Genomic DNA, 23,652 nt, shown 5'->3' with positions numbered 1-23,652 from the left:
TGCAGAAATAACCCACAGTGTCCAGTAGTTCACTTAAACCATGACCTGGGCCTTTGGTCTTAAAGCTACTAAAATGACTGGGGGAAAAATGGATTAAAACATGTATTGTACTATATAATTATCTCAAAGACTGATTGTTATGCAAAAGTGTGTTCAAATTTCAATTTTAAAAACTACTAATTTGTTCTCAACAGCTGTAATTTGAGATCCCATGGATGACATATGAGGATACCCAGGAGACATTGGGAGGCTATTGTTGGTTTGGTGACTGGATTCACCAAGGCTACTTGGCTGAGATTTCTACTGTCTGCAGCTATAATAATATGGCGGCCACAGTGCAATTCATCACAGCTGGGATCTCATAATATACGGAACACAATAAGGACCTGAAAATGTACTAGGGAGATCGTAGGGTATCCCTTTTAAATATTATTCACCTTAACTGGACTTCTATGCAGCTTTTTATGCAGAGAAAAGTTAGAAGAGTGTGTTGACATTGACTAGGCGGCATTAGTTATGTAGTAGTAATATCTCGTGCTGGCTTCCTGCAGTCTGTTGAGGTCTTGCTAGCATACAGCATATTAAAGGTATGTGACAATGTTCAGTAAGGCAAAAATCTGTATAGGATAACTATCTTTTCTCTTTGTCCTGGGAGAATAAAAATATTAGCTCCATGTCATCAAAAAAAAAGTAAAAAATAAAATTATGTGAGGTCTACATTGCATCTGACTATATGTCAGAATTCACCTCAATTAAGCAAATGTTTGTTGAGTTCCTATTATAAGTCAGGCATTGTGGTAGTTGGAGATACAAAGATAATAACTGCAACAGAGAGAACACTTATTTCAACTAGTAAATAGTCATTTTTCACAGTAATTAATATTTTTTTTAAATTCTTCTGCAGTTATTCACTTATGGCTTTTGCTTTGGACAGAAATATATATACTGTCAATTAATTTTCATTGAAAACAGGAGTCAAATACAAGAAAGTCTAATGTCCATTAATACTCAAATAGCACTTAATGGAAAGCTTATCATTACAAATCTATCATGTCAAAAAATTTGGCTTATATTTTCTCTATATGCTTCGTGATTTAAAATTGTCTTGTTGATGTCCCTTTCATCTAATTTGATCATATTAACCATTAGCGAGGTGTGATCATGTTCCCCTTTGAGAATCTCTTAAACGCTATGCAATTTCTCTCCAGGAGAACATGTATGCTCATTTATATAAATACAGTATATTACATATATTTTCTGAGAATTGATCAGGTTGAAAAACACTACATTAAACACTGTGGGAAAGAGTGTATACATTTCTGAAGACACAACCTATGAAATTACAACTCAATTTGGCAATTAAGAGATGATCTTTTGAGGAATTACCCTTATAGATTGAAATTTAGTTTCTTACCCAAATTACTGGGAAATTTATATTCTGCCATAAATAGGTGATTGCAATTTGCCCCTGTGATGGAAAACAAATTATTAGACTTGGCTTCTAATAAATTTAGCAGGAATTTAGGTCAGAATATTAAGGCTTTCCTAAGCGTGACTGTATGTGAAAGTGATCCATGGCATATGTGCCTGCATATACACAGTACAGCTTTGTTAAGGCTGCGACTGCTATTGTAATGGACAAGCCACAATCTTATGACATCTTTTAAAATGTAATTGAGTCCCTTCTGTGCTTCTGGGACCCAGAGAAGCTTAGAAGAGTCAATGCTATTAGTTTGTCTTTGGAAGGTTTCCAGAGCTGAGCAGGTGATACCATAAACAGAACCCAGTGTTGACATTTGGAGTGAGCAAGTGGCTCTACAAGGTGGCTCCTTCTGGATGTAAATTGATTTTAATGATTTCTTTCTTTCTCCTGGGCAGGATTTATGTGGGCATCACTCATGTGACACCCTGGGAATGGCAGACGTTGGGACCATATGTTCTCCCGAGCGCAGCTGTGCTGTGATTGAAGATGATGGTCTCCATGCAGCCTTCACCGTGGCTCACGAAATTGGTATGCAGTGTCTTTTCTCTTCCCTGGCCAAATCAAACACTTGTAACAGCTGCAACAGGAACCAAAATACTTGGCAATTAATTCCAGATTTCTCCTGGTTCAGATGCAGCATTGGGGATTACATTTGTTTATATTTGTACTTTTAGGGTTAACTAATAAGAGGGAAGGAAAACAAAGTCAGGCATACACAGAAGTTATTTCCTTTCTGTCAGTGCCATTTAAAAGTTTAAGAGAAATTCGCTAGTGCTACTGTCTTTTGAAGCATCCATAAAGGACTCAGACAAAATTTGTCACAGTTGACAATGGAATGCAGAGATGTTTGCCTTAGAAGTTACTCTATTGATTCATCCAGGGCTAATCAATTTACACAGAAATTCATCAGGCTTTATTCCACTGTGAGTGATAACAGTCAGCTCCTGGAGAAGGTAATCAATAGATTATGGACAACATTCCTGTCTTGTTTTTAATAGCAAAGCAAATGAAACAAAACCTAACAGTTACCAGGGTTGGTTTTAAAATGTCACTTACCTGGTGACATTAAGAAACTCATCTAAATCCTAAAACTAGAAATTTAAGACTGAGTTAAATATGAAAAATATCCCAGCAATTAAGAATATGTGTTTCCTAATAATTGACCTAGCTACTAGGTATATAAGAAGTTAATTTAGTACTTAGGATTAAATGTTAGAATTATACCCATCTGGGCTCAGTTCTTGCTAAAGTACTTTCTACCTGTGTCATGCTGGTCTGATTATTTAAAGTCTCTAAGCTTCAGTTTTCATATCTGAAATATAGGCATAATAATGCCTATTTCATTGAATTATTTCAGGGACCAAGTTGGGTAAGTTACAGATACTGGCTGTTATTTATATCCATATACACTTCTGTTTATCTTTTTAATTAACTAGTTCATTTACTTTTTAAAAAATTCTTTTTGCGGTACGTGGGCCTCTCACTGCTGTGGCCTCTCCCGTTGCAGAGCACAGGCTCCGGATGCACAGGCTCAGCGGCCGTGGCTCCCGGGCCTAGCCGCTCCGTAGTAGTTCATTTACTTTTTAATGTGTCACATTTTAGCATTATCTTTTTGGAGGCAAAGTATGGCTTGATAGTTATTGTACTTTTTTGCTGTATTTTATTAAGCAGATTGTTTTCTTAAGCTAAAACCATAATTTTAAAATAGAAATTAAACTTTTTTCCCATAATTTTAGTAGGCAAAGAACATTTCACAAGGTGTTCATTTTTGGCTGCTATGTTTTCTTTTGGGACTTAAAATAACTTCACATCAAAAGTGTAACTGTATAAGTCAGTATATTGGAGCAGTAAAATAGAAATCAGCACTTAAATGCCAGTTCACATGTATTAATCATGATTTTAATGCTCTTAACTGACACTCTTCTTACCATCTAAGCAAAAAAACACAAACATAACATCTTAATGTAAATAACTGTCCAATAGCATCACTGATAACAATTCAATTTAATACTTTATTAATTGAGCATCTTTAGCTTCAAGATGGAATCCCAGCTCTGTCTCCATGGTCTCTTTTATCTCAGGAAAGAGATTCAGACAATGAGTCTCCATTTCTTCCCTAGAAAGTGAACTAATAATGAATGAGGCATGGCTCTCTGGTGGCTGCACTAGAAGACCTGGTATGTCTGCAAGTGTTTTAAAAACACAAATGCCATTTGAGCTTTGGGGCTGGGATTATGTCTTCACCTCTCTCTTATTCATGCCTATTAAACTCACTGATAAAAAATACAGCCTAACATTGATCCTTCATTGATATTTATTACATATCTCTGTATGTGCACGAATAAGTGGGAGAAACACAAGAGCCACCCAAGGCAATATTCTGATTTTGCAGCAAAGCTAAGAAGAATTAGTTCAAATACTCAAGAGCATTGTAGTGACACAGAGACCATTTAAAAAGTACACCAGTAATTAATCACCATTATTCAGAGTGAGAGAAGTTCCATAAGAAAAGTTCTAAGCCCTGGGTAGGTAGAGGTTGGTTCATCTCACACTGAGTAGAGGAATGATGAGAAATAAGCAACAGTGCTGCAGTGAATATTGGGGTACATGTGTCCTTTTGAATTATGGTTTTCTCAGGGTATATACCCAGTAGTGGGATTGCTGGGTCGTATGGTAGTTCTATTTTTAGTTTTTTAAGGAACCTCCATACTGTTCTCCATAGTGGCTGTATCAATTTACATTCCCACCAACGGTACAAAAGGGTTTCCTTTTCTCCACACTCTCTCCAGCATTTGCTGTTTGTAGATTTTCTGGTGATGACCATTCTGACCGGTGTGAGGTGATACCTCATTGTAGTTTTGATTTGCATTTCTCTAATGATTAGTGATGTTGAACATCTTCTCATGTGCCTCTTGGCCATCTGTATGTCTTCTTTGGGGAAATGTCTACTTAGGTCTTCCACTCATTTTTTAATTGGGTTGTTTGTTTTTTTGATACTGAGCTCCATGAGCTTTTTGTATATTTTGGAGATTAATCCTTTGTCTGTTGATTCATTTGCAAATATTTTCTCGCATTCTGAGGGTTGTCTTTTTGTCTTGTTTATGGTTTCCTTTGCTGTGCAAAAGCTTTTAAGTTTAAGTAAGTCCCATTTGTTTATTTTTGTTTTTATTTTCATTACTCTGGGAGGTAGGTCAAAAAGGACACATGTACCCCAATGTTCATTGCAGCATTATTTATAATAGCCAGGACATGGAAACAACCTAAGTGTCCAACGATAGATGAATGCATAAAGAATACGTGGTACATATATACAATGGAATATTACTCAGCCATAAAAAGGAACAAAATTGGGTCATTTGTAGTGATGTGGATGGACCTAGAGTCTGTCATATAGAGTGAAGTAAGCCAGGAAGAGAAAAACAAATATCATATATTAACGCATATATGTGGAATCTAGAAAAATGGTACAGATGAACATATTTGCAGGGCAGGAATAGAGACGTAGACGTAGAGAACAGACTTGTGGACACAGGTGGGGAAGAGGAAGGTTGGATGAATTGGGAGATTAGGTTTGACATAAATACACTACCACATGTAAAATAGCTAGCTCGTGGGAACCTGCTATATGGCACAGGGAGTTCAGCTCGGTGCCCTGTGGTGACCTACATGTGGGGGGTGGGTGGGGCTGGGAATTTGGGAGGAGGGAGATCCAAGAGGGAGGGGATATAGGTATACATAGAGCTGATTCGTTTCATTGTACGGCAGAAACTTAACACAACATTGTAAAGCAATTTTACTCCAATAAAAAAAAAAAAGAAGAAAGAAAGAAGCAACAGAGTGGAATTGTGGCCACGACCGCCCATGAGATCATGAGCCCTAAATCCTGACCTTGTGAAAAAGAGATTACAGATTCCATGAAGGAAGAGCTGTTCCTTCAATCCTCTAGTGATCCATTTTTACACATTGACAGCCTCTGGTTTCTTTGTAAAGAAACCACTGTGGCAGTAAATGCAGCTTCTTTGAGGCTGCATTGATCCCCAAGGCAACTGGACTGGAATGAAGAACCTTCCAGCATCATCTTTCCCAGCCCTCCTGAGCTCCTAAACCAAGAGGTTATGCAGGCAGGCAGCAGTCAGAGAGGTAGGAAGCCAGTTGCTAATGAGAACATTTTATTAAAACTGTATATGTACAATAAGAACATTTCTTAATAATACAAGAATAGTGGACATAGTTTTATAAGAGAACAACGTGGGAGAAATGTGGGTTTCTTTGCAAAAAAAAAATCATACCTAACTCTTTGATGTCTGACTATGCTCTGTGTTCCCTTTAATTTCTTGTTTGGATCATTTCTATTTACTTCTTTAGAATTCTCTGTAATTCATTCTCCAATCAAACAGTGCCTACTTAATTTCCCTTTTTGTATTACATGTGCCCTAATCTGAGAAATTTAAGGTCTGGGAATAGGGGGATATGGATTTAATTTCCCTTTTATAAAGGGATCTGGCTTTCATTCACTTTGTTTTCTAATTGCTTTATTTTTCTTTAATTTCACTTTTCGCCTAAATATTGTGAACATGTGTCATAAAGTATAAGCCTTAAAAATTGTAAAGATAACCTTACAAAATATTTCCTAATCATCTGTATACAATTACAAAGCTTTGCTTCTGCAGCCAGTGTGATCTCGGGTAGTGCAGCTTGCTATTCTGTTTCTAGCGCTTTATTTTTAGATTGTTGCTTGAAGCCATCAGCTTGAATTAACTATGCTCTGGATTCTAATTCTACTCTGTTCTTCTTATGTAATTTCCTCCCTTCCCTTTTATTAGACATTTACTACTTTCCAAATTTGGAGGTTACATATCCAGGCTACATATGGTGATAAAATGACGTTGTGAAACCTCGGTTTTGCCAGAGTGTTTTGAATTCGCTTCAGTCCATTCCAAAATGAGCAGTTTGCTTCATGCATACAGTGTAAATACATTCCTGTGCTCAAAACATAAGCTGTGGAGAAATTTCCAGGCTGTTCCCATGATCTTTCTACTTTATTTCTTCTATAAGAAGTGGAATGATATATTTGATTAATACTTTTATTAACAGATTTAAATTCCATTTCACATGGAATGTCCCACTCACTGCTTCCTCTTTCTGTACATAGTGGTTTAAAATACAAAGTCATTATAGTTGAATAAAAAGTTTTTTTGTTCTTTTACTCCCTTCATCAAAAAGTGCCCCTACATTGAGAATTATGTAAAATGTCAATAAACAGAGGCAAGCCTGAAGTCCTTATCTTGTACGTTTTCTATCCATGATGTTAAAGTCATAATGAAGTGACTTAAATGAACAGTTCTGAAAAGTGACTCTTCACGTGCCACGTGTAAACGGGAGCACTTCTCTTTTCCTGCTAGTTCTTTCCAAAAAAAGAGCTGGATTCTGGAGATGCATAGTCAACTGATGTCAATACAGGCTTCTGGAAAATAGAGTTTGATGCGTCTAGACTCTGCCTAGACAGTAACAAATTGCCTGCCATCTTGCTATGTTAGGGGCACGTCAACACTGAGTAAATTGTTAGGACGTTTAAGAAAGTTGTTTGAAACTATCAAGAACTCAGTCCCCCATCCCTGGACCTTGGGTGGAGGTAAGAATTTTTACAATCCAAATGTGAACTGTAGCAAGTTTCAAGTGAATGTAAGTTTACATTTGGAGTTTATATTTTTAACTTGTCAAACTTTTATTATCAGCTTTCAATAACAAAGATTTCACCTGCTGTACACATGGCTCTCCAACATAATAATTTTACTGATGTTAGGCCAGCTTCTAATGTGCTAGGGGGAGCAATCTGATTTTATTTAGACTAATGAAATCCATAATTTGCAAACAGGCCGAAGCTTAACCTTAGAGTAGTTAATTATAAAATGTGCTAAGTGAATCTCTCCACCATGAAAGTCTCCAAAATGCTTCCTAAGCTAAAATCAGGCAAAGTGTCAGGGCCAAATATTCAGCTGGAGGCTTAGGAAGTGGTCGAGACACAACAGTATGGCTGCATATGTTTTGCTGCAGTTGGAGTGATTCTCTGCGGTTCTCTGGTTATGTTGATCTGCATGTGACTCTGCTCCCACCGATGATTAGATTAAACGAACCCATGTTTTGAAAAGCTGCAGAGGCCCTGGAAACACCATACACCAAAGCCAAGTGCACAGAATCAGATGTCAGGACTGACTGTGAGATGTGAGGTTAAAGGAAGCTAGGTTTAAATTTGGTATTTACCCTCAAACCCATAGCTTTAATCAACATGAACTGAGCGTTTTTTTCTGTCCAGTTTGGAGCAATGCCACACTGTGTCTTTCTTGGCCCCCAGATGAAAGGTGGGAATAGGTCTTTGCTCCATGTCCGGAGGCAGCATTGAAAGATTTAGCGTTTAGTATCAGTTGGTTTGTTTTTAAATCAAATCCCAATTCGTATTTCTCTAGGGGAGGCCTGTAGATTGTCTGTCATGTGTGTGGAAAGCCAACAAGTTGAAGGTGGCATAAAATAAATATATCACACACTTAATGAGTGATTTTTCCTCTTATGAATAGAAAATTTTGCCTTCTCTCACAAATCAAGAGTGTCTAGTAATATCAAAATTTATCAAAGACTAGAATACCCATAAGTAAAGTTGTAAGAAAACCAAGATATTAGTGAGAACAATGAAGTTAACTAACTATCACTGGGTATTTATGTTTGTCAAGCACGTATTCTAAGCACTTTGCATCTTTTATATCCTTTAAGCCTCACAAAATCCCATGAGGTACGTACTATTAATGAGTCACCCAAGGGGGGACGCTGATACACAGAGAAGTTTCAAACCTGTCTAAGGTCAACAACTAGTATACTGCTCGGGGAAAATTTGAACCCAGTTCATCTGGCTATAGAGCCCAAGATTTGGACACTATCCTGTAATGGTTTACTAGTGTTCCTTTTGAAGGAGATAATCCTGAATTTGATTCAAAAGGTTATTGACACAGCTATTTATAAGGTGAAAAAATTTGTTTTCTTCCTTCTAAATTACATCATTGATATAATGTTTAGCGTTTATGTTTAATGTTTTGAAATGGAAGTTTTAAGAGTTTTATCACTGCTACATAAGGATTTGCATTTGAATAGACACGTAGGATCCAATTATTGGAGCTCCTGGTTTCCTTCACCAAGGAGTCTAGACTCTGATCCCATGTGAGCTTTTGACTCTCTTTTCAACCTCTGGCAAGACCTTCCTGCATCTCAATAATCTTAACTGGAAAATTAAGTAAAAATAAAAACATCACGTCATTAAGAGACAGATGCTTCATCTGAGCAGTGCTTTCTTAAGTAAACACATGACAGAGCTTCTTGTGACATTTTTTAAAGATGTGGTGCTGTGTCTCCTTGTCTATTGGTCAGTTTGGGGTCAGGAGACAAGAGCTTGAAATTCTGTTTAATTTACAGACCAAAGTTTAGAAAAACAACCCAATTTCCCTCCTGAGGTTAATGTTATAAGTCATCCCTAGTTGTACGGTAATAACTGAGTTGGATAAGAAGCTGAACCAACATTTTCCTTTAAAGTAATGTGTCTTTACCCGGGTGTCCATTGTCTCAGATTTTAGAACACCAGATTCACTTGTGAATTTAAGGAGACAAGATGCTTTTTAAATCTACATTGTGAATGTCCAAGATGAAATTTATTTAATGAAATGTCACCCATTTACCAATTTTAAAAGACGATTACTGTCCTAGAAAAATTATCAGGAGACTAATTGTTTGCTATTTCTGAGCTAACACTAAACTCAGACTCCTACCCTACAGGCTTTGCTTTAATGTAATTTACCATGAAACTCATTTCCTTAGCATAATTCAAATAAACTCCTTCCCGAGGTTATTTTGTGTGATGGGCACTCAGCAGGACTGTTGTATTTATGACATGATTTAATATCTATTAATATATGTGTATATGTATAGCTGATTCACTTTGTTATAAAGCAGAAACTAACACACCATTGTAAAGCAATTATGCTCCAATAAAGATGTTAAAAAAATTTAAAAAAAATAATAGGTCAGTATTTTATACAGAAGCCCGTTTAATTTACACCTTGAGTTTTACTAATGATTTCAAACAGCAACACACAATTCTGGAGGCTGCATCACTTGGGAAAATACTGGATTGGACCCCTGCATTACTCTCTAAATTTTACTGTAACTTCTGTAATACTTAAAAAAAAAAATTAATGTGTGAATATACAAATGCCATTAACAAACTCACCCACTACATAACTGTGTTTGGTCCTTAACTCTGTCGGGATTTTAGGCGAGAAATGGCTTCCAATAACAGGAGTCAAGAATTAAAGATTCACTAAGAAAGATATTATTGTAAATAAGATTGCCTAACTTCATTAAGGCCAACAAACCGCTCTTCAATCTTTTGCACGTCTACTGATTACAAATGGTTCCAAATACAAATGCTAATGCTTCCTTGCAGTGAGTCTTTGGGACCTCTGCTTTAAACCCAGACCTTGAATTGTGGTCCTTAATCCATATCAGCCCTGTCCTCTCACTAGGATTTTTCACATCCTATTTTACTAAGGTAGCTTGGTTGAACTTCCTCAGATCTCTTCCTTTACCTTTTCCAAATTGACTTGAATCTTCCTCTTTTCGTATACCTGGACTAGAGATAGAAGTATCTCCTCTGTCTTTCAAGGGAAAGAATCGCCTTTCTCTGTGGCTTTCTGGAACCCCTTGCCCTGACTCCTCCAAGACCTCACCCCTCAACTAACTCTGGTCTGCATTGCTCTAAAAACTCATCATAAAATACATTTTGATTAAAAATCAATACATTATTTTAGGAGTTGTCAATATTTTCTCCAACATTGTTTTATTCTCTGTGGCGCACGTGTTTAAATCTCAGCTGCACTAATCCTGCCCAAGGCTGCTTGTGGGAGAAATCCTTAATCTCTAATCTTTAAACATTTCTGTGGATGATTTAGGAACAGTCTCTCACTGGAAAAGTCACTCCTAGGCAATCAGTGACATCGTGATAAATTCTGATTAAGCTCTTCACAGCATTTCCTTAAAATGTGTTGTTGTCAGCCATGACATTACATTTGAAATTTCCTAGATTCCAGAATTTTCTCTGTTAATAAGCTTTGAATATCATAATGTGTGATCTCTAATGTAAGTGTCCCTTGAAAATAGCATATGCTTTTATATGTAACTTGTCATTTCAGGATTCAAAGATATTGGCAGATTTCAGACTGACATTAGGTGTCCTAGCTTAATGATTGGGGGAATCACATTTGAAAATGCCATTTCTTTGGCCGCTCACAGCCTTTAGTATGCCTGTCACGTCTCTCCAGAAGAGCTTCCAGACATCACTCACATTGTTCTTCCATTTCAATTCCTCTTCAGCTCCTGAAGGGAAATCACATGGGTCTCTCTTGCTGTGCCCTGGTTCCAGCTCCTGTGGCACTGGCTGCCTGTTTCTTTGGGTGCCTAAACGTTCTTCACATTGCCCATGACTCTCTTTGTCCTTGGGAGAGCATACCTCTCCCAGCCAGCTGACAAGCTTTCTTCATGGAAAACAGAACTTTCCTCCTCCCTCCAAGGAGTCTGTCTCTCTCAACTGACCCTCAGGCAGTCCCTTTCTGACTGACTCTTGGAGATCTTACAAAATTCACATCTCGTCTCAGCTCTTGCTAAAGTGGAACTGAGATGTGTTCATGCCCAGAATGGCAATCTTTTCTGATGGCCGTCTAAGCATTTCTTGTATGTATCTTCAGCAACAAGTAAATTACATTGATAAATTAGCAATTTAGGGGCCAGAGAGCATGCCAAAAGATTCATTAAAAGAGACCAAAATATCTTAAAATAAATTGCTTTGCTTAGATGATTGATATTTAACATTATAGGCTTCACCATTCTGTATAAAAGAAAAAATGGAGGTACTCTCCCAGGTCCCTCAAAGCGAATTTGGTGTTTACCACCTGGCTTGTATTTAAATCGGAAATCTAAAATTTAGCCTCCAAATGAAGGGAATATCTCGATGCAGTAATACAAAGGCATAAAAAAGTGCTATTTATTTAGATACATTTGGAGGAAAAGACTATTACTCCATTAAATAAATATAAATATCTTATGAAATCGAGTGCAAAGATCACATTTTTTAAAGTAGAAAACCTGGATTCATATTATAGAGGTCTCCTTAGGCCACTTTCCCTTTCTCTTCTATGCCAGGGGGGGGAAAAACTCAAGTATGAAGCTTCCACACTAATGCCACAGTGTTAGCTGATAAACATTCTACATTCTCAACAGTGTTTGATGTACTAAGTAACTTCTAGCAGTTTTGAATAGGACATGAATGAAAGGTTCTATTCTTCTGTGAGTGCGGTGAAAAACTCAATATACCACCCCAAAATTGGACGAGCTGCTTCCAGTCTTCTTTTGCATGTTACTTGGAAGATATTTTACATACTATGATGGGCATTTATGCTCCTGACCAAATAGAAAGTGAGTGGTGGTGAGAGGGTTTCCCACAGAGAACTGACTAGCCTAGTAAATGCTACTGAAGTACATAACTGCATAAATAGCATCAAAATGTGGAGCCTTAGAAGGTCACCGAGCCCTGGCCACTTAACTTCAACCACAACATCAACCAGCTGCTCAGTGGACAATTTTGTTATGAGGTGTTAGTGATTTAACAAGTTGGCCAACAGTCATTTGGCATAAAAAATTTCATCTCTGTTGGATTTTACTGTTGCTCACTGGATTTTTTCTTGGCAGAATGGACAAAGTTCCTGCCATTGGCATTCAGGAACCCAAGGAGAATGCAGTAATCACTTTTCTGTGGTATTTTCCACATTCTTTTTTGGTGGTTTATGTATGATTCCATAAAGCTTTGCAGAAAACACTACTAGGATGACTTGTCTACCTTTTTAGAGTCTCTCCAAACTGTTGTCCTGGATTTTTTTCAACAATATTTTAAATTTATTAGAGAATGCATTATACCTTTAGACTATGTGAAAATTAATCTTATGTAATCAAAAAAATTTAGTCAGATTATAAGAATGGGGTATGTACTCTGTGAAATAATACCTAGCTTGATAGAATGGGAAAGGCAGTGTGGGATTGCACAGGGCGTGTTTGGTAGACTTAAGCACAAGCACCACCTGAGTAGTTGTGGACAATCACTTACCTTCTCAGTATTTTCTTTCTCTCCAAGCGCTAACACTCTGTAATGGGCATCTTGGTGCTTTAGACATTTCTTAAGTGTAAGTGAGTATATCTTCAAAATATACCATTTACTTGTGGGACTAGTATACCTTCACAACTCTCTAAATAACTAAAAGAAATGGGAGTGAAGCAAGCTTACATATGCATGGAAACAGAAATTTACTTGAAATCTTTTTTTTTTCTCCTCTAGTCATCTCTTTTATGGCTACCTATTTACTTGGCCAAGAAAATAGAAGTCACTGACATTCAAATACCATCTATTAAGTGTTTGTAACTTGCAGAACATTGAGTTAAATACAGATTTTTTTCAACAGTGGATGGCGGGGGTAGGCTGGGGGATGCTCTCTGATCTCCTGCGGCTTATAGTTTGTCAGAGAAGATGGAAAATTAGACAAGCATTCAAAATAATATGTAGTGAGGGCTATGACATAATCCCACAGTTGCCTTGCAAATTCTAGATTCTAAATAAGGCCTGTTTCTACATATCCTTGAGCATGTGTGATCCAGATGGATTATAGGAACATCTACTCTAGTGTAATTTTTCAGTTTTCCTCTAAATATTCACCAGAAGTGACCACTCTGACTACATGCAGCTTTAATTTACCTGGGGGTCCAGTCTCTGTGTGAAAAGGCAGTTAAAATAAACTCATATACAATTGGGAGGAAAAAAGTCAAGTGCTAGTATAATTGCCACAGAAAAGTAGAAATACAAAAATCACTCATTATTTGCACTTCATTTGTTCTGTCCCTTAGGACATCTACTTGGCCTCTCCCATGACGATTCCAAATTCTGTGAAGAAAATTTCGGTTCCACAGAAGATAAGCGCTTAATGTCTTCCATCCTAACCAGCATTGATGCATCCAAGCCCTGGTCCAAATGCACCTCAGCCACCATCACAGAATTCCTGGATGATGGCCATGGTATGTATAGTTCCATAGGCTCAGAAACAAAACTTGGAATTATTGCAAGTTGTACTTCATTATGTCCTCGTGACGTTCACCTTACCCTCTAAGACAGTGGTTGCTTAGAAAGTATCAGAAAAAGGAACAAGGGGACTGTCTGTTTGTGTGTAATGCCAACACACACAGTGGCATTATAGCAATGGTATTTTTGCTTTTGAATTACAAAGTTCAAAGAGAAGCAATGTGGGAGACCACACAGAATGCCTAGCCAGTGCCCTGAAAGCCTGGCTTTTATTCCCTCTTTCACCACTAGCTTACTGTGAGAACATTGGCAGATAATCTTGCTTCCCTGCTATTAATATGACTCTCAGAATTATTTGTTACATCCTTATTATAGGGGTGTGGTTAAAATGTAGGTGACAGTTCTGTCAGATTCTCTTTATGGCGACATAAAACCAAGAATGGAAGCTCTTTAGATTTGCATTCACTAAAAAGTTTGGTTTCATCCTGACAGCCTGTTTTCCTGAAAGTGGAGTGAAAACTGCAGAACAGGAATAGAAAAATCAATCTGAATGGTGAGAAAACAGTTTAAGAATTTCAAAAGAAAATCCTTGGCTTTATCCCCTAAGTACAGTTCAAGAGCACAGCACATTTTATTAAGTTCTGCAAATCTAGGATTAGTGCTGTAAATTATACAAAAATACTAAGGAAGTCACAGTTTTAGAAATAATAAATTCTGACCCTTAAGTAATCTTTGAAACAAGCTGTTGCTAATTTCCTAGCATTCCTTGTTACCTTAAAATATTAGAAACACAGGAGAAGAGATGAGGTAGAGTTGGAAGAGATCTTCAGAGACCACAGAGTTCAAGTTTCTCATATTACAGAAATGGACATCTTCTCATTCCTTTTTTTTTTTTCTCTTAAAACATGTCTCTTTCTAAAACTGGTGGTTGAAGTGAATGTGACAGAAATTCTTGATCATGATAATTGTTCACAAATTTATCTCATGATGTATGGTTCAAAGTTAGATAAACAGAATCTGCAATAGCTGTTTTTCCTTGTTCCACAAAGTTTATGGCTTGAAATTTTTGTAACTTCATAGTGAGTTGGCCATCTTGAGCTTTGGCTACATAATTACACAACAATTAATAAATTCAGTTCTTTTCAGACAAAAAGAAATTCCACTACACAGTTCTTTGCTATCTTGTAGCCAAAATGTTCATAAACTCATTTTTGCTATGTTAATGGTGAACTGGTAATGCTTTAGTTACTCTCAACTACTTACATTTACTATTTTTGAAAACAATCCACACCCATCTTGCTTTAAAATTTCCCTTAATACAAAATAAATGTTCTTTGTTAGTTGAAATGATGGCCTAATATCTTGATGATTCAGAAACAATATCAAGAATCAATGTATTAGGTTTTTCCTAGACTAATATAAAGTGGTAATTTTCTGTTTAGTTAGCCCAGTTTAAAATGCTGATTAAATGCTGATAGAGTCCTGGAGTGAATGTTTACCTAATTACCTGCCTACCTACATTGATCAAGTCCATATCTAATAACGTTCCTCTTGGGTGGAATCTTAGTTTCCACTCTTAATATTACTTTTACTGTTTTTCTTCAAGTTTCCTAAAAATGGAATAACATTAATATTTCATTTCAAAATCACACATTACTCATTCCAAAAGGTTGAGCTAAACTTTGAATCACTAAATGAACAGATTTAGTTGCTAAGGCAGCAAATACTTATGGCTAAAATTGAACCAACTTTTTTTTCCTTGTGTAAGTATTAGGTCAGCTAATTACAATGCTGTGCAGAATTTTGTTCCTATTGCCATATTTCTGGAATGATTCATTTATTTCATGTTTGTGGAATTCATGATTTTACTTTCCATGCAGTAAAGACGCTCCCAGTATTGTTTTCATTTTTTAAACATTATTTCTGTATTTAAAAGAATCTACACTCAGATTTTTTTAAATTTTACAACAAATTTTATACATCTTTCTGTGTCTACTCCAAAGGATCTCATGGTAGATAACAGCCAAAACCATACTTTTGCTTGAAATAGGTCTTATTCATTTGCACTGAGGAAATCACATCTGAATTCCCCATTTATATGTTAAATAAATAAATAAATTCAGTTACCAACATTAGTCGGACAGGAAATTCTCATAATATATTCATTCATTCATTCCTTTCATCATGCCTAGGCTCTCTCACTTTTGAATGTGTTGGTTAGGCAGTCTTGTGTTTTAACTGCCCCATCCCACCAAAAACTTCAATTTTATCAGTAGCTTATAGCGAGTAAAGAAATTTCAGAATGATGAGAATCTAAGAAAGGCACTGTAGCTGTGACACAGTGGCAAAGTTCAATTACATTCATTTCAAAACAGACGCAGAACTGAAGCTACAATACTGTCTGTAGCACTGTCATTTACACTTGAATTTAAATAATTTAATAACGTTTAGATTGCAACCAAAAGCTGACTTAAGTCAGTTAAAGCCAAAGTATGACAATAGGAACTAATCAACAGGATTTTCAGATGGTGGCAGTTCTGACATTTCAACTCCAGATCGTAGGAGAGAACCAAGGGGACAGTCAAAGCCCAAGATGATGGAAAAACAAACAAAAACGCAAACAGAATACATCTTTGTTCGAAGACTAAGCTGATATCATATCATCAAACCTTTTCAATTTACTCGTAGGGAGCTACTCACATTTGCAAGCAGAGCCCATTCATTCATATGTAGTAGAAATAGTTCTACTATTTTTCTGTTCTAATTTTCTAGGCCACTAACTATTTAGAGCAAAAAAAAAAAAAAAAAAAATTAGTCATTTGGGTGCATAGGGGATGCCAGACAGGTAAGCTGAGAGAAAGAAGTAAAATCATTTGACAATAAGAGAGAAACCAGAAGAGCTGTAAAAAGTAGCCCTGAAACAGTAAAAGCACAGTGGTCTGGCACCATGTTCCAGAAGGTCAGAAACCCTCTTACGCCATTATTGTATCCTGCTGAAATCCCTCAAGATTTCAGCAGGATACAATAATTGATACTCAGAAAAGAAGTGATTTTCTGTTATTTAGGAAGGTTAAATTAGGACACTCATATAAAAGGCAGCAAAGCTATTGATGTTTTTAGGTAGATAGTCTCACAAAATGGATACAATTTTTAGGTGGTGTCTAAAGACTACATTACCTAGAGAATCCATTTATGTAATAGCTTATCTGTCTTGTTCCCACCTCCAGCAATGCTGGAGAAATGATGTCTTAGAGTACAATTAAATTTGAATCATTTCATTTGTTTTTAAAATTATTAGCCATAAGTAGCCAGACATGTGTAGCACTCTACCACTGCCAAATTTAAATTTCCTAATATTGAGTGTTTCCCGTTTTAGTTCCAACAAGAAATATGCAGCAATTAGGTTATGGTTGAAAAGTCAGTGTGCACATTCTAAAATAACTGGGCCTGCAGATTTGTGATTCAGAAAGGAAGAAGCCATGTCTTATGGAGACTACCTCCTCCAACTCAGCCTGGCCAAGATACTTGCAGACTTCCTGCAGTGTTTATACAAGTTAGCTCTAGGCAAGCTGGCTAGGAGTGTGATCCTCAAAAATAAAGGTAAGCACTGGCAGAGAAACTGTTCAGCAAAAACAGTTATTAAATTTCTTTTCTCAAATGTTTAGTAACCATGAAGCCAAAAACAATAGCCCTGTCTGCTGGATCCCTCAGTTCACAGTGCCAGGTGATAAGAAGGACCACTGCCTAAGCAGACACAGCTCAAGAACACCCAAGACACAGGCTGCTAAGGAAAATCTAAAGACAGCTTTGAAAAATTCATATTTAAAGAGCTAAGTTTACAGCCACTTACTGAACACAGAACTTTGGAGAGAAAGTGGTATTAGAAAACCAATTCTCTGAATCCTTTGTTAAGTGTAGACAGTGAAGCTAGTAATAAGATCTTAACATTCAGTTTTTAAGGCCCTACTCATAAAATTCAAGGCCCATGATGGTATTCTCTTTATTTTCACAGTAAATATGTTCTTTAACATGGTCTGTGAGTAAAACATGTTCTTTAAGTCCACAGTGACCCATATGTTTAAAAAGCTATGCTTCATCCTTTAACACAGAGAATTTTTAATCGAATTTCCTTGGCATCACATCTGCTAAACAGTGTACTACAAACAGATCCCTTGAATTACTTTGGTCAGCAACCACTGTCTGTGCCTTTGTCATTGCCCAAGTTAGTTTATTCGTCACTGAACCCATAATGCATCAGTGACACTTTTAAACATGCAAATAAAGACCTTAGAAAAGAGTTGCAAGACCAGAGAGATGATGATAAAAGAAGAAACTTTGCAATGTTGTGAGCCTTCTTTGAATGAGTTTCATTAGGTATATTCATTGATTTTTCCTAGGCCAAGGATATTTGGACCAATTCGTTTTCTGTTTTTTTGCCACACCATGCAGCTTGCGGGATCTTAGTTCCCTGACCAGGGATCGAACCCGGCCCCCGGCAGTGGAATCGCAGAATCCTAACAACCGGACCACCAGGGGATTCCCTGTTTGGGCCAATTCTTATTTTCAGTGTGCGTGTATTAAAAAGGAAGAGAAGACAGAAATAACTACAGTGCTAGAAACGGGGCGGGGCGGGGGTGAGAAGAATAAAGAACAACCAACCTTCATCTGATGTTTCATTTATCATTAATATGAAAGACAAACAGTGCTAGAAGTCAGATATAAAAAAACAAAGATTTTTCTGCTCCATTTCCTGGAGGCATGGCATACCTTCCATCACCCCAAGTATATTTGTGGCCATGGAGAGACTACCACTTTCTTTCCTTTATTTATCCATCTCAGATCACTGGCTCTTACTTTTTAAATTTTCTTCTTTACTTATAACCTAACAGTTAACTTAGCATTTAACTTAACATGGATGGTGAAACCAAATATGTGATGTGCACACATTTTCATTGTCTTTCTTTTAGAAACAATCCATCTATATACGCAGAATGTTAAAACAAAAGGAAGGAAGGAAGGAAAGGAGGGAGGGAGAGAAAAAGGAGGAGAGAAAAGGAAAAAGAACTTGGCAATTTTGTGGAACAGAATAAACAGACAAACTGTCAGCAGCAAAGCCCAGACAGGATTTCAGGCTAAGATAAATTTTAAAATATGTGAAGATATGGTTGAGAATAAAAGTAAAACAGATTAAGAAAAGTCAACAATAGATTGGACACTTTTAGAGGTCAATATAAAAGATTCTAAAAGACTGATCAATTTCCTCTCTCAGCCCTCCCCCAAATTGTACATACTTTTTGGATGAAAAGTGTATATCCGACCCACTATTACTTAAATCTTAAATATTTCATATCGTGAGATTCGAAATCAGGCTTTATATTGGTTTTTTTTATGGTTGTCCCTTGGCCCAAGTCTTCCCTTTGGTAGCACTGTCTGTACCTATTTTATTGCCAAAGGACATAATTCAACATATAGATGGAATGGATAGACTGTAGATTTCACTGTTAACAGAAACTAATGCAGCAACAAATCCTAATGTTGAAAGCATTAAAGTAATAAATGAATAGCAGATCTGAATAAATCATTTTATTTTAAGCAAGAAAAGTTCATCTCCAAATGACCTCTAAGGGAAAACCATAGAGCTAAGATATCTCTCTTTTTTAATAGCCAAGTAAATATGTTATACATTTTTAAAACTTATACTTTGATATTGAGCTTCATAAAGAGAGGCCACATCTTGGAGCCTCCTTTGTCATAAGCCGATTCCAAATTGCATTGTACGTTTCTTTTCACACATCATACATCATCAGGGAGGTAGAGGAGGTATCAGTGACCGCATATCCATGGAGAGGTGCTGAGTTATTTCAGCTTGGGAGAAACGAGGTCGACCCATGCCACATGCACCCACACATGTTAAAGACTTCCCAGCTAATATTTAGTTACCCAGTCTTACAGTCTGTGCTTTTCAGTAAAATTTAAAAAAAGAGAAAAGTTTCTTCAAACAGCACTTTTGGAGAACTGGAAAGCATTCTTGCTGCCTCAGAGATCTGTTGACAGTCTTCTACCATCAGCAGTCTGCTATGCATTCCCTGGTTTACACAGGCTCTTTTTTATGTAGCAAGGAAGATGATGCTTTTCCCGGAGTTCCAAAGGGCCTCATCTCACTTTATCTTCTAAACAAAGCTTAGTGAGGTTTTACTATCATTCCTTCCTATTGACTTGCTGTTGATGTTTTTCTTTTAACTTAATGTTTTTCTCCCCAAGTTCTCTTTGGCTGGATACTGATTTTTAATGCTTTTTCTGGCTTGCCTTAAGAAGCTTTACCTCTTCAAACGTTCTGGCTCAGAAGTTAAGTAGGAACTTTGCTCTTTATTCATTTTCATATAATGCCTCCAACACAGACTGACAAATTTCAAGGTATTCGCTTTGAAGAAACTTGAGTGTAGTTGTAAAAACATTTGCAGTATACTTAAAATGTGCTGAATATTCCATTTCTCAGTGGAAAGTAAGATTTAAACATGGTTTTCTTTTGTTGAATAAAAAGAATGACTTGAATACATCTGAAATGTTGTTAAATATGTTGGGCATAGTATCAATAGGATTGTTTTCTATTTTTCTGGTCCCCCCTTATAGCTCTGTGAGCTAATTTTACCCTTCCAGTGTCACAGTGAGGAGAGAAACATTTCACAGATCTTAAAAATAAATTAGGGAGCAGTTAACTAATTTGGCCAAGAACACTCAGCCATTTAGTGTTTTGCCAGAATTAAACTTTAGACCAACTGTTTCTTCCTTTAGCTACCATTTAAAGGATCCCTACACATGCCTGCCCTTTAGCAATAAAATAAGCAATCTATCCACATGCTCAGCAGAGGCAGGATGGGCCTCTGAGCATAAAACCCTAACAGCTATGGGACCTTGGGTAACTGATCCATCTTTTATATTCCTCAGTTTCCTTATCTGCAAAATAAAACAATGAAAAAATCTGCTTCATAGTGTTCTCATAAAGATTGAATAAGCTAATACATTTAAAGAACCCGTGTCCCCTGCATTGGCAGGCAGACTCTCAACCACTGTGCCACCAGGGAAGCCCCAATTATTTTTAGTATTGTTAATAATCAGTGTGTAAATCTTAAAATCAAGTAGACAGAAAAACACCAGAACTGATGGGCAATATGTAAGCTCCTGTATGAAGAGAAGAAGTTGAAGGAGTTAACTCACTGGGAAGGGATTTCTTAGGGAAGCTTTTTGGGGAAGGTGAGGCACATTTCAGCTTCTGAATTTGCACTGTCTATGTCAGCTTCTACTGACCTCCCCCGCCATCCCTTTATAATCCCCACATCACTACGTACTGAGAGCACCAACTTGTTTGTGACAGACACACTCCAAAGACCCAACAAATATCAACTGCATTCAATAACTGATACAAAGGGGAGAAAAAGGATGCAAAGAGTAAAAAAATGGGCCTAGTCCCAAGTTATCAAAGATGTTTTCTTTTCTCCTCCCACTGCTCCTGATATGTGATGCTTGAAAGCTCTTTATTAAAATTCTTTCAGTCTAAGAGAAAGACTTTATTTCCTTCAGTTTATTGGGAGACCTTTAGGGGCAGATCTGGGTCATTTTTCTGTATCCCTAATATCTAGTATGTTTGCTAGAACATTGTAGGTGCTAAGCAAATGCTGGTTGAGTGCAGGAATGAATGAGGCATCCACTTGTTTATTACTTATGGAATTAATGGAAAGGTGACATGGATGGGGGATGGGTCCCCCCCGATGCAGGGGACACGGGTTCGTGCCCCAGTCCGGGAGGATCCCACATGCCGCGGAGTGGCTGGGACCGTGAGCCATGGCCGCTGAGCCTGCGCGTCCGGAGCCTGTGCTCCACAGCAGGAGAGGCCACAACAGTGAGAGACCCACGTACCGCAAAAAAAAAAAAAAAAAGAATGGGGTAGTTGGAAGTGGAGAAAGGGATATAGAAAGGGTGCAAGGACAAACTCTGTTTCTCAAAGTTGTAAACACCTATTTTTTATTATTGTTGTTGTTATTGTTATTATACCCACTATCTTATTTCCTCTAGGTCCAACCGAGTTTCTGTTAGTCCCTCAGCACAATGACTATTTTCACAGCTAATTATTATGAAATAATTTTATTTAATCAAACCACTGCACATCATTATGTATGCCCCAGAGCACATCATCCATGGGAAATCCTAGTGGGTGCTGGTGAGCTCACAGAGGCGCTCAGCCTCATCCACAGGGAGTCCCCTCCCCAGGGCATCACACTGCAGATCTGTAGATGCATCGTGTTTCAGCACCAGCTGGAGTCTTGCATTTTCAGATCCATAATTTTCAAGGTTTGAAACAGAAACACAGAACAGTGGTCAATCTTGGTTATTCTTTTAGGTAACTGTTTGCTAGACCTGCCACGCAAGCAGATCCTGGGCCCCGAGGAACTGCCGGGACAGACCTATGACGCCAGCCAGCAGTGCAACCTGACCTTCGGGCCCGAGTACTCGGTGTGTCCCGGGATGGACGTGTGCGCCCGCCTCTGGTGCGCCGTGGTGCGCCAGGGCCAGATGGTGTGTCTGACCAAGAAGCTGCCAGCTGTGGAAGGGACACCATGTGGAAAAGGGAGGATCTGCCTGCAGGGCAAGTGTGTGGACAAGACCAAGAAAAAATATTATTCAGTAAGTGATTTTCTTGTCATGCAGGGCCTGGAGACCTAAGGTCTGATGTACCTTCCTGTGACACCTGTGGGGACTGGCCACAGAAGGCTCTATTTCCTAGTTAAAATATTTTTCCTTGAGGGATCTATTTACAGCTCCCTCCTTTACCTGCAAGAGCCATCCCCAGCTGTCAATTACTGGAGAAAATGCAGATCTCAGGTTATATCCTGTAGCAAATAAGTAGACAGCCCAGATTCTGTCTAATTGAGACCCCACGTAGGGCCCCAAATTACCGCTTGGGAGTTTACTTTCAAACTGCTCGTAAAGTTATTGGAATACCTTTATTTAAATTCGGTAAGGAAGTAACAGCAAAGCTGACACGTGGTCCTCATGCATACTTGGTGAACTCCAAAATGGTCACGCTTTCCCCCTCATGTCAAGTTAATCTAACTTCAGGAACTATAATAGCCACACCTGCTCCACGGAGACACCTCCTCCCTCCCTGTGCACCCGGTCCAGCTTCATGTCAGCAACTGACACCTTCACTGTCAAGGTCCAAGCAAAGCATTTGTTCCCTCTCACTCATAACATTTTCAAAGTCCCTAGAAGAGTGTTGCCATAGGCGTGTTGCCTGTGCCTTTCAAGACTAACACACAAGCAAGCATCCTCAGATACCCTGACGCAGATACCCTGACACATACAACCAGAGGAAGTTCTTCAGGAATCCCCTCGGCAAAGGCATTTCTAGTATCTTCCTTTTGGAGTCTCTCAGCTTCCTGCTGCCTGCCGTGTTTCTATAGCAATAAACCTGGGATGTCATAACAGGACTCTTCATTCCCTGTGATGTGGGTGCTCTTCAGTATCTGTCCCATTTCCTCTTTACAGGGTGTAATGAAGCCAAGCCCAGGTCAGATACATTTATGCATGTGGCAGAGGATCTGTCACAGGTGGGACGTGTGATGTCAACAAAGGGACTGCAGAACTTCAGTGCTAAAGAGGGAGAAAAGATGGAAGCATAATCAACCTGGAATCATACAGAATCTTTAGCATCACACAGTTCTTTAAAGATGCAATATCAGGGTGGACACAAAGTGAACCGTGGTTCGGTGGTTATTAACAGAAATGTGCGGTATCAGAAGGTCCAAAGAAGCCACGAGCAACCCTTGCAGTGTGCTCAGTACTTAGGGTGAAGTGTTCAGACCCTCTAGTGCTGGGGGGTGGGGGACAGAAAACGTGGATTGCCAAGATTTGGAATCACATTGTAATTCCAGAGTGTTCAATACCTGTGACCATGTTAAATTCAGTGAAAATTTAACTGTGATGAAGTGTCCACCAAGCGACTGAATTCAAGTGA

At 38.0% G+C, this 23,652-nt stretch overlaps 1 protein-coding gene across 1 annotated transcript in view; it reads left to right on the top strand.

Moving 5' to 3' along the window:
* The window catches only part of ADAMTS5 (ADAM metallopeptidase with thrombospondin type 1 motif 5), a 45,613-nt gene that overhangs the window by 10,819 nt on the left and 11,142 nt on the right, over positions 1-23,652 (top strand). The window contains exons 2-4 of the mRNA XM_060150799.1: positions 1,879-2,011; positions 13,469-13,636; positions 22,036-22,319. Coding sequence (XP_060006782.1) covers positions 1,879-2,011; positions 13,469-13,636; positions 22,036-22,319 — 585 coding nt within the window. The remainder of the gene's footprint in view (positions 1-1,878; positions 2,012-13,468; positions 13,637-22,035; positions 22,320-23,652) is intronic.

The sequence above is a fragment of the Lagenorhynchus albirostris genome, chromosome 5 (assembly GCF_949774975.1).
Source record: "Lagenorhynchus albirostris chromosome 5, mLagAlb1.1, whole genome shotgun sequence".
In the NCBI taxonomy this organism is placed as follows: domain Eukaryota; kingdom Metazoa; phylum Chordata; class Mammalia; order Artiodactyla; family Delphinidae; genus Lagenorhynchus; species Lagenorhynchus albirostris.
This window is presented reverse-complemented; position numbering and strand designations above follow the sequence as displayed.